At 47.5% G+C, this 18,227-nt stretch overlaps 1 protein-coding gene across 2 annotated transcripts in view; it reads right to left on the bottom strand.

Moving 5' to 3' along the window:
* Positions 1-18,227, bottom strand: part of LOC111859731 (voltage-dependent T-type calcium channel subunit alpha-1I-like) — a 170,010-nt gene that overhangs the window by 47,413 nt on the left and 104,370 nt on the right. For both annotated transcript variants that reach the window (XM_023842701.2, XM_023842702.2), the window contains 6 exons: positions 10,433-10,775; positions 9,253-9,345; positions 4,235-4,568; positions 3,202-3,518; positions 1,569-1,720; positions 1,264-1,449 (listed from right to left, as the gene is read on the bottom strand). In XM_023842701.2, the coding sequence (XP_023698469.2) occupies positions 1,264-1,449; positions 1,569-1,720; positions 3,202-3,518; positions 4,235-4,568; positions 9,253-9,345; positions 10,433-10,775 (1,425 nt within the window). The remainder of the gene's footprint in view (positions 1-1,263; positions 1,450-1,568; positions 1,721-3,201; positions 3,519-4,234; positions 4,569-9,252; positions 9,346-10,432; positions 10,776-18,227) is intronic.

Raw genomic sequence — 18,227 nt, forward strand, 5'->3', positions numbered from 1 at the left:
ACACACATGCGTGTGCATCCCCCGTGCCTGTACACACACGTTCCTACTGTCCCCCTGTAGCCGTTTGTAGGTAGACAGAGTAAAATGCACGCATTCCTATTAGCCTACACATGGCTCGAAAGTTTTTCACTTCCACGACGACCTACCATTCTAATGAAGGATAAATAACTCAAACACGGGTGTCACTTTCTAAAAATTTTATTCAGAAACATCTATACTTGCCACAATTGTGACTTTGCCCATTCCGTTTGTATTCCGCCACTGCGGCTTTTGGGTGCTGAAAAGCTTGAGATCTGAGCTGCTTAAATTGTGCTGGATGCAGATTTGGTCACACGGACAAAAGCGGTATGCAATACAGTTAAAGCAATTCGGAAAAAAACAAAGAGCTGTCACAGCGTTCTTTCAAATGGCAAGCAATGTAAGCAGACGAAAATTCTATATAATCTATACCAAGCCTATGTTGGATGCAATTGTCAACATAATTTTCCTATATTTTAATTACTGCAGTAAAGATAACCATTTCATGTAAGTTTGATCTAACATGAAATTACGTCTGATAAAGAAAGCAATAAAACTATGAATGTATCTTCTTGTATTTGTGGGTGACTGGCAACTCTATACCAGACAACAAAATAACAGTCAATTGATGTCAGCCAGTGTCAGACAAACTGTCCACTGTATTAAACCATTAGCCCAAATCATGCCAAACATCATCAAACATGGCTGGATAAACTAAAAAGATGAGATGTTTTGCTTAATGTCTGTTTCCCCCCACTGAGCCCCTTGGTTTATACTGTATACCGATTGCTGTCTATTTGTCCTGGGAGAGGGGTAGGGGCACTGAGGTGCTGGAAGAAAACTACAACAGTCATGCTGTGATGTGTGTGTTTTCAGCACAACATGCTAGGACAGCATGGTCAGGACCAGGGGTGGATTCATGCATAGGCTTTCCTAGGCTGCAGAAAAATGGAACCCCCTGCCCTCGCCAAATTTTACTGCAGGCACCCCGAGTGCTGATTAGTGGATTATTGATGTTGCATCATTTTTAATTCGTACTCGTTTCTGTTTCGGCGCAAAAAATAGTTTAACTGTCCTGCTTGGGGAGCCTCCTAGCTACGTCAGCCTAGGGCCCCCAGACAAGTTAATCCACCCGTGACTAAGACCCAAAAACCATCATCCAGCAGATTTCACCATCATCCACGATTGGTTTGGGAGTCGTCGTGGATACCAGGGAGGGGTGGGAAAAGTGAGATCTTCACAGACCTGAAGATGAAGATGAAGAGCATGAGGAGCATGCAGAAAGTGGCCACGTTGTCCATGGTCTTCATCAGCACCACGAGCTGACGCCGCAGTGCCGGCATGAAGCGGACCAGCTTGAGCACGCGGAGCAGCCGGAAGGTCCGCAGGACTGAAAGGCCCCCGTCCGACTGCCCGATGATCTCGCACACGCTGGGGGAGGGAAGGAGGGAGAGGCCGACTGACTCCGAGGAACATGCCACACCAGGTGCCCCACAGCTACCCTTTTCCCACCCCTGCTTCTGACCTTTGACCGCTCCGCAAGGTCCCACCTGATGATCACGATGATCCCGTCGAAGATGTTGTAGGCGTTGCGCAGGTAGCTGAAGAGGCCAAAAGCGGTGAGTTTGAGGATCATCTCCAGGGCGAACATGCTGGTGAAGACGATATTGCTGATCTCCAGGATGTTGGTCAGCTCCTCGGGCTGCGCGAGTGGGGGAGGGGGGGGGAGACTCAGGGAGGTCAGGGCTGTTTCCTATTAATGCTATGCTGCAGTCTGCATGCACACTGGAGAGACAGCGCAATGAGAAAGACAAACATCTCAGCCTTTCCTTATAAGCATGGGGAGGCAGAATCCCCTTAGTCTGTCTAATGGAAATTATTAAGAAAACAATATAGGTATTCCTAGCACTCAGGTAAACCCTGCCTAGATTAATTTCCATTGTCTTTGGAGAAAGCAACTAATCATCCGCAAAGCTACTAGCTTCAGTTAACAACCAATGGTTAGACACATTAAAATATAAAGATACAGACAGTAAGGAAATCACAATATGGGAATAATACCAGGAACAAGGCAGCAGGTGGTACACTGGTTGTGACCTTTTCGCAATCATCTAAGAGTTCCAGGTTAAGCTCCCTCCGGGCCGGTCTGCCCTTCAGCGTAGTAATTAGCCCGTGTTACCGTATCCATCCCTGCAGGCAGTGCTTAGAAAGATGCTGCTATCTAAACCCATCTAACACGATCCGTCTTCGCGCTCCCCCTATTATTTCTCCTTTGGTCTGAATATAAGATCAGTGCAATATCGCGACGATCCATATCTCCCTCGAAGCGATCGGCATCAGCGAGCTGCCTCTATTTCCCTGAGGGAGAGAACTTGCTTTCACTGCGGTGGATTAGAAGGAGCACCGCTAAAGTCATCATTTCAAAAAGGTCAGAAAAGATTAACACACGTGCATTTAACATGGCTCTCTTTCGTATCCTCATTTTTCATCTTGACAGCATGACCTGTCTTGAAAGCATCACCCCTGCCCTCCAGCCCCACTGCTCCTGTACCTTGCCGATGTTCCTCACTATGCGATTGTTCCAGCATAGGACGCCGTCTCATGTTGATCTAGCGCTAGGGTTCTAGCCCCATAACAGATACTCCTGCTGCTCTACTGCCCTGACCTGGTCAGGCGTTAGCTTCAAATCCCACACCGTGAACATGGCTCCAGTGACAGAGCCCTCATGTTCTGTTAGCAAGGGCTGACGCAAACATGTATCGCAAGAACATGGCCTTGACAAAGATGTTCCAAGTCTGGATGGAGCACAAAAGGTGCACTAGAAGAGGGCATAACTTCTCCAACACGCTTAGCTCTGTGAGGGCTGCAGAAGGACAGTCAAACCCTCTAGAAGCAGCCTTAGTTTGGCGCAAGCAAGAGGGTGATTAATGCCCAGTGCTGCATAACCCACTGGCTTCTGTTCATTCGCTGCTTTTCTATTTAGGCACTTTGGAGATAAGAGAATGATCCTCTGTAGGGACATAAAGGAGTAAGGTGATGGATGGAGAGAGAGAGAGAGAGAGAGAGAGAGAAAGGGAGTGAGGGAAAGAGAGCGAGAATGAGCCAGGGACGGAGGTGAAGGGAAACAAAGAGAGAAAGTGACAGACCCAGTGAGTCAATGGTCACAGAAGAACTGGACTCTACCTGCTCGTGGTGCTCGATGCCCATACTGATGGTGTTGATGAGGATGGCGATCATAATTCCTCGGTTGAAGTACTTGCTCTCCACGATGCCCCAGAGCTTGGCTTTCATCTTCTTCCACAGTTCCTTGCATCGCCCGCGGCACGGCACGGCCCTCTTGCTGGACGCACTCCCCGCTTCCTCCTCTCCGCTCTCCCGCAGCCGCGCGCCCTCCCCTTCGGCTTCCTCCACCGCATCCTCCTCCGCCCCCTCACCGGGCGTAGCGTCCACACCCCGGTCCTCATCCGTGAGCGATGGAGCCGTGGCACACTCCGGGCAGCCTTCAGGGTTGGGAGAGACGGAGAGAGAGAGATGGTGCCACCAAGAGGGTTAGGGTGAGGCTCACTTGGTCATACCAGACACCATGAGAACAAAGAGACTTCATCAAAGCTTGATGAAAGACTGAAAATGGTCACTTGAACAAAATATGTTAGCTCTGGTATGGTCATGCTTCCAAAAAATAACTGTTCCTACCACGGTATCTTCTCTTGTCATCATCTCTGATCCATTTTTATTACACCCCCATCGCCAACACCCTCCCATTTTCCCCCAGATATTATTTGTCTTCAATTCTGTGTCGGATTTAACTGTCCATGATGATACTACGCCTGCCAGGCAGCTGCAGACCGGCCACGTGTGCCCCTCTGGTTCACAGTACTGTCACTCTGTCCTCTCCGAGTACCCCAACATCATCTCTCACGCGTTCCGGAGGACTGCCATACCCCTTACTCACAGCGAGTAACCATGAGGTGCCTGACAGATCAACCAAGTCACTTTACACAAATTTCTGCTATGTTATATCCACACTGAGAATTTCTTCTCTTCCCAGACTTTTTCTGCCAACAGGGATCCCAGTAGCAGTCAATAAAAAACATATATGACGCAACGTGTAAACAGCATCCATCTATAATGTAGCGAGAACTGTAGTATAAATCGACTGACCACTGATTTCTCCCTCTATGACCTGCTGAGACCCACATAGGCCTGTCCAACTCACAATGCTCGTGGTGATGGTGCTGGTGTCCGCCGTTCACGTTGGCCTTCCCTCCAGGACCGCCCACCCGTGCTCTACCACCCCCTGGTGGTGGTGGCCGGCCGCGCAGCGCGTTAAAGAGGGCGGCAGAGCGGCGGCGCGCCTTGCGCAGCACGTGGCACACGTACTGGAAGATCTCCTCGTAGCAGTCGCCCGGCTCAGCCAGGCTGGCCAGTGTGCTGGAGGACAGGCAGCGTGCCCGCTGCTCCTGCATCAGCTGGTGCTCCCGCTGTTTGGTCTCCGAGAACTGGGTGGCGATGACCACGAGGCACAGGTTGATCATGAAAAAGGAGCCCACCTGCGGGGAGGAAGAGGGAGAGGCAGAGGAAGGTGGGAGAAGGGAACTGAGAAAAAGGGAAAATGTGCGGACATTCGCCATCTGCTGCTATTGTGAAGAAGACACTGGCAACTGGAAAACCATGCTACAAAAACCTCAGTAGGAGTGAAAAAAACAAACAAACAAAAAAAAAAACAGTAAGTCAGAGAAGGACAGCTTGTGCTCAGTTTTGATAAAATCAGACAAGGTCAGCCAGGCCGATCTCCCCCACTTCCTGCAACAAGCCAGGAAGGCTGCGTCCCCGTTTCAGAGAGCCACCGGAGAAGTTAAAGGGTCTGCACTTCAGCCGGATCAGAAAAACAGAGCTGCTTAATCTTTAATGCTCTCCTAGCACAACTTGGTCTGACTGCCGTCACGGACCATCATGTCAGGAAGATCAACAAGGGGATGGCTCATCTGTGGTAGATCTAGGTAGGGGGTGAACAGTCGAGCCACTGCTTAGCCACCGTAAATACGGTACAGGGTGTCGGCCGATTAAGGGGTGGCCTATAAAAAAAATGCAAGGGCACATCGCTTCTCAGCCACTAAGACCTACCCTAAACTGTCAAACTAAATCAGTACAGTGAAAATGACAGGAAGCGCCACTTGGAAAGAGAACCAACGGCTTTTAGTGAAGTCAGCCCATCTGTGCCTCTTGGCTAATTTGCCATCACTGGGGGCTTGACGACATTCAGGTTCTCTCCCCCCCGAAAGGTCTGGTTTTTCATTCTACAGCGCGCATCCGCTGATTGAAGAGAGCTGCTAATCAGGCCTGCGGATTGGGGAGGACAAACAGGTCTCCTGAGGAGTTAAAGTGACCGGCATTTTGATGACGGCCGCATCGTCGGGGAAGGGGGCTCGTCATCCACCCACTAAATCAACTGGCCCACTCTCTGCGATACCAAGGTGTGAGCAACTGCTGCCGAATTGCCACTGGAAGCTCCGATGCTTATTAAACATAAAAAGTTATTTTAATTTGTGTGCACCGCTGATGGTCGAGGGTGAAATCAGGATTGCCAACTCTCGCGCATCTGTCGTGACACTCACGCTCACAGACTCACGCAAGAAATCTTGGGGCAAATCCATAATATTCTATTGTAGACCTAAAGTTAGCTACATCAGAAGCATTACAGCAGTTTGCAAATCCTACAGACTATTTACAAGGTAATAAAATTGTTACATACATGTAAATGCGTGTGCAGACTTGTCTCGAATCGAAAATCTCGTGCCAGTCAACTGACCAAAGTTAGCAACCAAGTTAAATATAACGAAGCACTGCTTCTCCCATTATGCTACATTATGACAGCATATAAGACATTGTCTCATTACGACAAAAATGAACCTATGATAACTGGACTTCATTTTTCGAGATTCTCTCGACATGAAGGCCTCACACAGAGAATTTTATGATTCGATATTTAATTTCGCAGTCACTGGAATCTCCTGCTTCATGTCCTGTTCTTCACGGGACTTTGGGTCACAGTGAGCCGGGATGGACTGATTCTGAAAGTCTCCATTGTTCACAACCCTTCAAAGATGTAACATGACACCGTGAGGTCCATGGTGGACATTCGACATGTTCGTCACGCATCTTCCTGCTAGCTTAGCCTGTGGCGGACATCATTTTGTTAGGTATCCTCACACGCTGTCAATGACACACAGGCTGTCACAGTTTTACGTTACGGCTCCATCTTACCGGCTGACTCATTTATTGCTATGAGACAAGGCTGCTTAGAATGGCCCACTAAGGAAAACCCAATTTAAAAGAACAGTTTTTACAATCAGGTCCAGGCAACATGCAGAGCACAAATAAATGCATGTAATACAAACCACGAGTGTGAAGACAAAAGGCAGCTACACTCATCTCTGCCGGTGTGGCACTTAGAGTGATAGCATCTCCACCCAGTGAGAAGGAGAACAGGGCTTGCGGCAAGCAGAACCAAACAGAACCGACATTTATAATCCCCGGGATATGTGTATGAGAGTTCTGACAGGTGTTCAGAGAAAAAGACGGATTGATGCAGAATCAATGCAGTAATGATCAAAAGTGAAATGCATCAGAATATGAGTGGGCGAACCACGTTTCGCACCAGGTTTGCGGGGACGATGGATCAGGGGTCTCAGACTCCAGTCCTGGGGGGCTGGAGCCCTGTGTAGCTTAGTTCTTTCCCACTTCCACCACAAATGATTCAGCTCAAGAGCTGTGTGGTAATTAGCACAAGCAGTTGAATCACGTGTGTTAAATGAGGGTGAACCAAAAACTGTGTAGGGCTCTGGCCCTTGGGGACTGGAGTTTGAGACCCCTGCTCTGGATGAAGAGGTGGGGTAACAGGTCACAACAGGCAGGCTGACCGGTCACAAGGGTGAGCATGGTCAGAAGGAGATAACAGATGCATGACTGATGCCTTCGACTGAGGCGCTCACAGTCGCAACACGGGAGAGGTGCGGAGGGTGAGGTGGGGGGAGGGCGAACTCACAGCAATATTACTGACTGCAATTAGGAAAGCATTAAAAGACAAGAGGATCCCGGGGGCAGCGATATCGGCGGGTCGGCCCGTCACCGGCGGCCAAAGCATGGGGCCTCATTCAGAATGCTGCGCTTGGGCTCTGTTGCCAGGCTACCGGAAGGGTCGTCGGGGTGCGGGGAGAGGAGAGCTTTGACATCTGCTCCTGAGGGGGTGGGGGGGACAAGGGCAATGACACCATTTTTGATTCGTGGAATTAAAAAAAAAAAAACAGCAGACTGCAGGAGCATTAGGTTTAAGGCCCATCAAATTATGAAGGGATGCAGCTAAATTTATCTGAAAGCCACACTGCTAACTGCAGTAATTTGGGGAGTGGGGGGGGGTTGAAGGGGAGGGACTGAATGCGCCATTATTCGACATTCACTGCTTGCAATGCACTACCCATTACAGGGGTGAAAAACTGGTGCTGGAACACGCTAATACTGGTAATGGTATTTGATTACAGGCTTTATGTTAAAATAAGTCAGGCAGGTTCAGGTGTCCAGAGATTTTATTTTTTTAGAGCATGCAGGGATTGCATATAGTACTTCTAACCCCTGAGTTAGATTTAGACTACAATAATAAGACACATTACAAATACGTTAATTTAATTTCATTAAAATCAATCACTTCAGTCAGCTTCAGGAGTTTTTTTTTTTAATTATCCCGTGTAGTGACCCACTGCTTCCATTTAATAACTTGATGAAATGATCACACCTCTGCAGGAAATGCTCTCCCCTCTCTTCATAGCTGGGGGGGGAGGGGGGGGGAGATCGCTATCATGCTAATTCAGTGAACGGCTTTGTGGAGGAATATAATTCTGATGAGAAGTCATAAGTGAGGCTTCATCTGGTTCCCCTCCTGGGGATATTCAGTCAATGAACTCTCAGGTTGTCACTCTATGTATCAAACTGCAAACCGACTGTCCCCTGAGGGGGAGGCTGTCCTGAGTTCTTCCTTAACCATTTTTAATGCACCATTCTTCTTGGTGTCTCCTCACACAGTGACAATCCACTGCCTTCCTCCAGATTGCCAGTGAGCTCAAAGACGCGCTGCTCTATCCCTGCCGTGTTCAAGGTTCACTGACCATTTCTCCAACCCCCATCCCCCATGGCGATCTCCAGCAATTCACTCCCAATCCTCCTTTCCTGTTTCAGCAAGCAGAAGCTTTGTCTGAACTTTCCCTTAGGTCTTTGGTGCAATCCTCTAAACATACATAAAGGCCTCAAGGCCCATCTGGTCTGGAAACACCTCAACCAGCCTACCAGCGACCGACCTGCATATTGTACAGCCAGGGCCAGCGTGCATAATTCCTGGGTCCGGGACAAAATCATTTCAACGGGCCCCCTTGCATGAGGATCACTGTCTCTCTTGCCCCTTCTAGCCTCATCCCCCTGGGCTCGATTATCCCCCCCAGATACCAGGTCTGCGTACACCTCTAGCACCCAAGCTAATTTTAGTTTTTACTGGTCATTTACTGGAAGCTCAGCATAGTTGGCTCCGTGACAGCTGTATGATAGCACATTATTTCCTCGCTTGTACGTCACATTGAACAAAAGCGTCTGCTAAGTAAACACACATAAATTTAACTGCAGCTTGTTAATCCTCACACCCTGGTGAGCAATACTGAGGAGATTCACTCAAATAAGTCCATCTGTTCTCTGTTTTAACATCACCATCTTATCTGTTCTTTTCCACCTTTGTTCACTGTATATACTATTCCTATTTTAATAGTAATCTTTATATTTTATGTTCTGAGCTGTGCTGCAAGAGCGAGAGAGTGGCAAAGCATTTACCCAGCACTCACACAGAACTGACAGCCACGACTGTGACTCAAGTGACTCGTCAGACCAACAGCCATGTCATGACTCTCAGACGTAGCATGTTATTAAACTGACTGCAGCACTCTAATTATGGAGTTCCAGCAAACCAACGATCTGTGACAAACAACAAATTGTCAATTAAATCAGCGAACATTTCAGCAGCACCGAGACCAACATATGAATCGGCTTCAGAGCAGTGACTGAAAGCTACAGCTGAGCTGCTGCGCTGTGACTCTAACAGACCATTTTCCCCAGTCGGCCGCAGTGCAGTGACTCGGATGTCTTTCAGCGGCCAAAGTAAGCTGTGAGGCGGACGAGCCGAGGCTGTCTGTCACTTACGATGATGAGCAAGATGAAGTAAATGAAGTTGTAGAAGGAGTGAGCATCCATCACGTAGTACATGATCTCCACCCAGCCCTCCAGAGTGATCACCTGACACACACACACAGAAACACAGCAGGACAAAATTGAAGGTAAGACCAATCATGAAACAATTTAAAATCCTTATCTTCAAATTATCTTTATTCATTCTTTAAAACCTCTGGGGACCCAGTAACCGACAGGATTAACTGGAAACTCTGAAGCTATACTGTATATATGTCAGGTTAACTTCATTCTGCTTTTCTAGCTTTTTTTTTGTCCTAGGTTATGACGTCACCTGATCACATGACCACCACTGTCAACTACTGTTACTTTGAGTTTGAAGGTACATCATAATATGACCTGGATGAAGACCTAACCTAGAATAGTTACCAAACTTATCAGAATATCACAATCAGTATGTTAACATGCACAGCTAAGCCGACTACTCCATTTAATCGGACTACTGTCCTTGTCCCAGTATACATGCATGGGAGGGGAATCGATTTATTGACCCAAGTATGTCTGACTCCGCTACAGTAGGTGGCGATATGGCTCTTTTCAGCTTGTTAGTATTGGGCTTTTTCTGGTTGAATTATCACGTCAAAGATGTAAAAATTAATAAAATTAACAATGGATGTGTGGACAAATGAAGTGACACAAGCTTTAATTACGATCTGGTTTTAAGAACAGATACAACAAAATCAGGACAGCATGACAAGAAACATTTCACGCTGTATGTCCTCTGCTGTGCTCCAAGCTTCTTCTCTTACTTCCGGGTCAAAGCCCAGGGGGGACACTGTGGAGCATGTGCCGAACGCCTGGGCCAGTTTGGGTCCGACTGAACATATGAAGGAGTAAATCGACTCCCAATCACATTGTCTGGATGTCTTAGTCCGTCTAAGAGAAATCTGATTTAGTACGATTTCAGTCAGACTAACATGTTTACTTATACTTTAAAAGTCCGGCTTTAGTCGGACTAACACAATAATTTGATTTTCTTAGTGTGCATGGAAACATACTGAATATCTCCTGCAGCTAACTCCTTAATGCTGATTTCCATGCATTAATAAAAACATGAAAAATGCTTGACACTAGATTTGCAAATCACTCCAGATCAGTGTCCACTAGGGCAGCGGATAATGACACCCAAGGTCACCTGGAAGATGACGATCCAGGCGTAGCCGATGTTGTCGAAGTTGATGGCTCCCTTGTGCGGGTTGCTGTGGCCAGTCTGGCAGCGGGTGAAGTACTGGTTCCAGTTGACGCAGAGGCCCGCTGCGCTGACGCTGCTGTTGACCAGCGGCTCAGGTCCCAGGCCCAGCGCCTGGCGCTGCAACGCGTCCTCCTTATCCAAGCAGCACTCGCGGCCGCCTTCCCGCCGCGCCGGCACGTCTCGGCACGACATGATGCCGTTGTCGGCCGCCAGCGAGCAGATAAAGGGCCGCTCATCATCCTCCTCTGGCTGATAGTACGGCGTGGGGAGGGTGATGCCGGGGGAGCTGAGAAAGGGAGGAAGAGGGAGTGAGGATGAAGAGGAGATAGGGAGGAAGAGGGAGTGAGGATGAGATAGTGAGGAAGAGGGAATGAGGGTGAGGAGGGGAGGGAGGAAGAGGGAATGAGGGTGAGGAGGAGAGGGAGGAAGAGGGAATGAGGGTGAGGAGGAGATAGGGAGGAAGAGGGAATGAGGATGAGATAGGGAGGAAGAGGGAATGAGGGTGAGGAGGAGAGGGAGGAAGAGGGAGGGAGGGTGAGATAGGTAGAGGACAGAGAGAGGACAGGAAGGAGACAGAATGAGGAAGGGGGAGAGATAGTTATGATTATCCTACTGTTATTCTTAGTACTCTATTATCAGTGCCTGGACGCCTGCATTGTTCGCTCTTTCATGTCTTCATCAGAGCTTTGGCAATTTATGCAGGAACCAGCAGGGCTCAAAGGCGGACAGGTCTTGACCCAGTGTTTCTCCCTGCTCGAATCAGCCTTTCTAGAGAGGCTCTCGCTAATAACGGTATTCCGGTTTTGGGAGACAGAGAGGGAACCTGAAAAGATGCAGCCGCCGTTGCCCGTCTATCATTCCCTTCAGCGTGAAACACATGAAAGGACCTGTCATGGTAACTCAAAGACACAGAGGCCCCGAAAGAAGACCGAATGAAAATCAGAAGGTTTTTCAGGACAACAACAGATTGGCATCTCAGAAGAATGCGGGGACTGTCTCAAAAACAGGAAGATAAACATCCAAACAGCGACCCGCCACCAGGAAGGGTATGCTTCATTCATCCCTCAGCTGGAGTGTACCAAGCTGCTGAAGGATGGGGGGTATGTATGCAGATGAAGATTTAGCACCTGTGTGAATGGGTGGATGGAGAGTCTCAGGGGACCCTGCTCAGTCTGAAACACCTGCCTTGCTGCCATTTTGTCCACTTTGTGGAGCACCGTATGCATCACACCTGCTCTTCTGGGTGGGACCAACACTCCCTACGCACCTGTCATAATTAGGGTATTATCAAAAGGAAGGTGGAGATGTGCATCAAAGGCGCGCTTTGTGGGCAATCTGATGCTCCCGGATCCAATGTGAGTTTAGCTTGGCTCAGCTAATTGCTTGGGAGGCTGGCTGGATACTGCTAATGAATCTTTATTTAAAAATTCAGGTTGCAAAGATGCATGAAACACAAGGAGCAATTAGGAGAGGCACCAGCACGGGCCAGAATGACTCAGAGGAGAGAAGGGGCACGGGGATGCAGGGGAGGGAGAGAGAGAGAGAGAGAGAGAGGGGAGCCAAAGGGACACGTCACACAGAGGACTGCAGAAGTCAGTCTGCCCATTCAGCTGTGGCATCTGCCTAATTATGTCTGCCGTGACATTTTAACGAGCTATTTTCAGCGTAATGAAAAAGGCATCATCCATAAGCAAAATGAAAATATTTTGTTTAGGATTTAGTGGTGAGACGTCGTCGAGGCAATCAACTTCCTTCACTAACTATCAACTTCCTTCACTAACTATCAACTTCCTTCACTAACTATTAACTTCCTTCGCTAGCTGCCAATGCTCGAGGGGCTGCAGTGCGCTATATAGGATGGGGTGGGAGGGGCGGTTGGGCATTATGCGCACTGGGGGGGAGAGGGGGACAGTACAGGGTTCAGAGCAGTTGGGGTGGGTCCCATGGGGCTCCACTGAAGCTCTATAATGGGCCAGCGACTGGGGGTGTATGATCAATGCATCATGATGAATCATTTATTAAGGTGGCGATTCAATTTGTCGATATGAAAACATCAATTAAAATTACAATTAGAATTTGGTGATCAGTGGTCATTGTTAACACACCACAGCACAGCACACAGTGCGCAACAACGAAATGTGTCCTCTGCGTTTAACCCATATGTGACTTTCGTGACATAGCAGGGGGCAGCTAATTCAGTGCCCGGGGAGCAGTGCTTGGGGGCGGTACCTTGCTCAGGGTACCTCAGTGGTGCCTTGCTGGTCGGGGATTCAATCGATATTTGGGGGTAACATAAAGATACTCCTACTTCTGGGTTGTGTGCTCTCGTGTTCACGTGTTGCAAATGCGTGCACAAAGCAGGAGTGCCAATACATGAATGTCCAAAATGCAGAATGGCAGGGGAAGGTTAATTTATATTCATAAAGCAAGCGCTACCTAATAATCTTTGCACTATGATGCTTTTGGGAAACACCTCTCATTTGTAGTGCAAAAAAATAATTTCTGCTAGCTATGGTATCAATGGACAAGACTCTGGGATAGTAAACTGGCTAGCTAAGTCAAAAGTAAAGTTAGCTTTAGAGAGGCACAATATATTGGTTAACATATTTTAACCAAGTGTCAACTGATGTACATAAAGATCTAAATATCAGCACTGATCATCAGAAGAGTCAATCTTGGCCAACATTTGAACTTTATCAATATTCAAAGTTAGCAGCACCAGAGCTAATGTACCACCACAATAATGGAAATGACTGAATCGTGATAGAAATGAAAGATTTCTGATGACTGAATTGTTCCCTCAACAACAATCCCACTACATGGGAGCAAGGAAATGAAGGGTGTCAGGGTCAGCACCTGTCCGGTCCTACCCTGTCTAGCCAGCAGGTGTCGCTGGCCATCCCGTCTTTTCACTCCCCATCTAACCCTTGTGTGTTCCCATGCTGCCTAGAATGCTGCATAGCTCAGGGAGTTCAGCATGTGATACAGAGGCTATAACCCTACATTCATGGGTTCAAAACCAGCCTCACCTGTTTGGTTTAATTTTTTTTTTTTTGTTCTTGCTTGGTTTTGGTTTGCCCTGTGTGTGTCCATTTTTATTTTAGTCTTTGTCTGGTGTACTCAGCCCCCTGTCATGCCTCCCAGTTTCTAGTTTTGGTGTATGCCAAGGCTCCTTAGTTTCATGCTCGTTTAATTGTAATCTGCCCCGCCTGTTCCTTGCTGTCCTGAGTCCTTTTTGATTTGTTAATCTGATTGTGCTTCGCACCTGTTCCTTATTTGCTCCAGTGTTCTTCTGTATTTAAGTGCCTTCCTGTGTTCAGCTCCTTAGTGATCACTGAGTTTGTACTATGTTCCTATATGTCGGTTGGCCTGTTCCCGAGCCTGTTCTTGCTCCCAGTGTTGCCTTGTGGTTTCGTGTAGTTAGTTGTTGTTTCCCGCATCTTCCTTTTTTGACCCCTCATGGTCCCTTTTCTTTTGTAGTCTCACCCAGCGTATTCAGTTTCCTTAATAAACCCTTTTTGTCTTGGAGCTGCCTGTGGAATGTCACCCTCAATTCTACCTGCACCATGCCCTGAGTCTGTGACACTAGGGCAAAGTTTAGTTAATGCATCTGGCGTGACGGCATCAGAAACCCTAACATCAAAAGAATGCTTAAACACATTCCATTATTGCATAAATATTACGATTAGGCTGACGCGAGCCCACAGCTCAAGAGACAAGGCGGGGAGCATAACGGGGCCAGGATGTGCTGCTTCACAGCCTCTTAATGAAGCGTAATTTCACAGCACAGGCTAGGGCCATCGCTTATTCATGTTCCATGACCCACTAAAATGTCACGGTCCCTCCACACCTTAACAACTGAGATTAATTGCTTAGTCTAGAAATGAGAGACAGTCGGCCAGGTCTGTAGCCACACTCAGAGTACTGTTTAAGGCTTCAGTTTGCTGTTCAGCATCCATGCATATGGTACTTACAGCACCTGGTCTAGATCCATGGCTGCAACTGTCACATCACACTTGTTCGACTCCTAAATCTTGTTAGGTTATACATTTGCAGTATGACACAATTTCTGATAGTGGACGAAAAGATTGCAGGAAGGACTTCAAACCTTTTCTAAGAAATGAAAACAGCCTCAGCACTGACACTCTAGCCCACATGCTGGGCCTAAGTCAGCCTCTGTATTACAGAAGTAAGGCAGAATGCTGACCGCCACATTCCCTTGGCCTCCTGGAGCAGAAACCCTGCTCTAGGATATACAACCAGTAGGGGGGATGTTATAAAAGACTAGAAGCTCGAGCAGGAAGGCCAATGTATGGAAACTCATAAAAAAGCTCAACAGAACACAATCCATTGATCCATGTATCTGGTTCAGGAAAGTGGTGAGCCAGAAGTTTACCCCAGTGGACTGTACTATGAAGCGGGGTTACTGGCTTATCGGGGTAACTTGTCGGATTTAAGGTACCACAGTTTAAATGGACTTCATATTCGCTCACTTACATTTTGCCCAGACAACCATAAATCCGACAAGTTAACCCGATAAGCCAGTAAGCCCGCTTCGTAGTACAGGCCATGGGAAACAGAGTATGAACCTGAGTAAGTATTCATAAGTATTCTCAGCTTTGCGTTTTTATGTTGGGCGCAAACGGGAAAGACATATGAAAGGGTGGCGTGTGGCTCTGTGGGCTAAGCGCCTTTGTCTGTGATCGGAAGTTCACCCGTTTGAGCCCAGCCTCGGCAGAATAGTGAAATGTCTATGAGCCCTTGAGCGAGGCCCTTAACCCCCAGTTCCATAGGCACCACTGCAGGTGGCTGCCCTTTGCTTCTGAGCTTGCCGTGACCTACAAGAGCAAGTCTGGGTAAGAGAATTTCAATAAAAATAAAATATCTATCAAAGAAGTGTCATTAAAGCCAAAACTCCTGATTCCTGATCCACACAAATCCTGACTCTGGTTTGATGGCATGAGCATCACAGTGAAATTAGGACAACAGTCACAGCGAAACCAGCTGAGAGCCAGAGAGGCTGCCGGGAGTGACCAGCGGGTGTGACAACATGCACCTGGGCCCCCAAGGCCAAACAGGATGCTTGGCTTCTGAAAACTCAGTGAGGGGGGGCTGATCTCAGAAAAAGCTCCCGAAAAGTCACAGTAAAATGCTGGTCAGGTTGACCGTGATGCTGGAGCATCTGAGAGCATGGCAACAGAAAAGCCGGACAAAAAGGGGAAAAAATCAGAGACATCATACATTATCTCCCCTTGAGTCAGTTTTAGAAAAAGGAGAAGGCTGACAGAAACTTAAGAACTCGGGGACAATTCAGGCCAAGGTGAACGGCGATGCACTGTAAACTGAATTGCTTTCTCAAGCTGGGGTGTGAAAAAACCGACACCCCCCCACCCCCAGCTCCCCCACCGAGCCTGAAATGGAAAGCTGAAAAACACACGGAGCGTGACACAAAAGCCGGGCTCTGTCTGGGTCACACCGAGAAAGCCCAGTGAAAACCTCGCATACAACAGCCCGCCACCCCTACCAAACCCCCAAGCAACTGCCGTCCCATGGAGGTTTATGAGCTATGCTGCGGGTGCGAGAGCCTTTGAATTCCGCACCGAGCTGAAATCCAAGTGCTGTTCAGAACAAGTTCCCATTCACTTCTCTCTTATTCACAAGTGACTGGTGACCTGAAAAAGATCTGGTGCACTTTTGGCTTAAGGGTTCGCTACCAGCCCTTGGGAGAGGGTTACTGCCTGACATCTTTTAAATACACGTTTATAAAACGAGCTCTGCAGATCTGTCCATGTCACAATGGATCTAAGAACTCCCCTCTCAAAGTTTTTACTAGTTATTTATGCTACAAACTACCGTCAAAGGTGACAACAGTTTAGAACTACTGGTTCAGAACTTCTAAGGCTGACCAACAGAAGCTGCTAACCTAGTGACCCCAAAAAGCGAGTAAGTCAAGAGGTACAAAGCTACTACATGAACCAGGAGGCTTTGGATTATCCTCAACTCTAAGTCAGACACCCAAACTCCAACATCCCAGTTCATATGTAGTTTGTTTGTTTGTTTTCCAATGCAGGGAGAAGTCCGTAAAAAGCAAAAAGAAACAGAGCAGACAAAACTGAAGCCCCACAGTGGATGAAGTGTACTTGTGGATGCTGTCTGTACAACAGTATACCTCTCTATCCTATCCCAGCGTCGACAGCTGATTAGTGATTGGCCAGTCTGTGCAACATTTAATAATTGATTTTTAATAACATGTCACTGGCCATATAAAACCTTCTTGCAGGCTAGAATGTCTTGCTGTACAGTTTCACGTGAATTGTTTCCTTCAGGGAGAGAACAACAGATCAGCTTTTTCGTTACCTGGCCTAGCCCATGTTTGTAATCAGCAAGCTACCCTTAAAAAAAAAATTCACCCATTAAACATTTTGTGAATCCAATACTGAGGCCGATATTTGGACAGAGCATGGTACAGTCACATTCACGCCAGTCGCTGTTAGGTGTTACAGACGACACACCGCACTTGTGAAAGCGTTGCTCAACCTGGAATTACACCAGGTGCTGGCTTCAGATGCTGGACTGTTAATCCGGCAAATCCGTCAGGTCACATGCTTCCCCCCTCCAAACATCAGCAGCCAAGCCCGGGGGTCCAACAAAAAGCACCGATCCTGTGGAAGATGCCCATGGATTTGTCCTGACGTGTGAAGCGATGTGAAAGCATGCGGAGGTCCGTGCCCTCCCACACACACAATTACTGCAGGTCAGACCGCAGGCTTGTTTGGCTGACGGACAGTGATCCGAAACTCGCTGTTCCAAACCACCAATGACGGTCATATTAACATATTCATACACACCTTTGTGTTAGAACCTGAAGGCATGAAAGCAAATCAATTTAACAAGACTTTCTGACTTCTGTTTCACATTCAGCCGCTTAGCCGACGCTCTTGTCAAAAGCAGCAGGCAGTTTTTATGCGTTAATATAACTGGCTGTTTTATTGGAGCAATTCAGGTTAAGCTCAAGGGTACTACAGCGGGACCCATCTGGGATTGGAGCCAGCAATTTCCTATTGCAAGTGTCCTTAACCACTACAGCAATGTTGCCTCATTTTAAATGGGGGTGGGGGGGAGGGCAGAATCGTTAAATCAACATTAATGAGTCATGTCAATTTGTTTTTTGTATCAAATTTCCTCTACTGTTGAGGATCTTAATTGAATGGGGTGTTTCAGCAGTCTCCATGGTGGGGTGGGGGGGGGGGATTTATTGGAAAGGGGTAACAGGTTCACACAGGTGAACACATGAAGGCCAATCTCACATGACTCCCACAGGTGACCAGGAGGGCGGCGCTCTGGAACAGCAGCAGGCGTGGGGCATCACCCTAGCACACAGGCTTCCAACTCAGTCACGCAAATGGCATTTTAATTGCCAGTCTGTATGCGAGTGGAGGTCTGGGCCAGTATATTGGACCAAAGTCCCAGGTCTATGCAGGCAAGTATCTTGTTTTCAAATTTATATATATATATATATATATATATATATATTATTATTATTATTTTTTAATCAGGGTTGTATAAACATGTACGTTAACTGAAAATAAAGTTGGCTCATTCTATAACCACCTTCCCATCCTGTATAAAAACAGCTGCATTCATAAATGTCTAGAAATATCTAGCAGATGAATGTAGTTAGAGTACGACTAAAATTTGTTATACGAGGCTTGTTTGTGGTTTCAGGCAGTCAGGGTCA

The sequence above is a fragment of the Paramormyrops kingsleyae genome, chromosome 5 (genome assembly GCF_048594095.1).
Source record: "Paramormyrops kingsleyae isolate MSU_618 chromosome 5, PKINGS_0.4, whole genome shotgun sequence".
In the NCBI taxonomy this organism is placed as follows: Eukaryota; Metazoa; Chordata; class Actinopteri; order Osteoglossiformes; family Mormyridae; genus Paramormyrops; species Paramormyrops kingsleyae.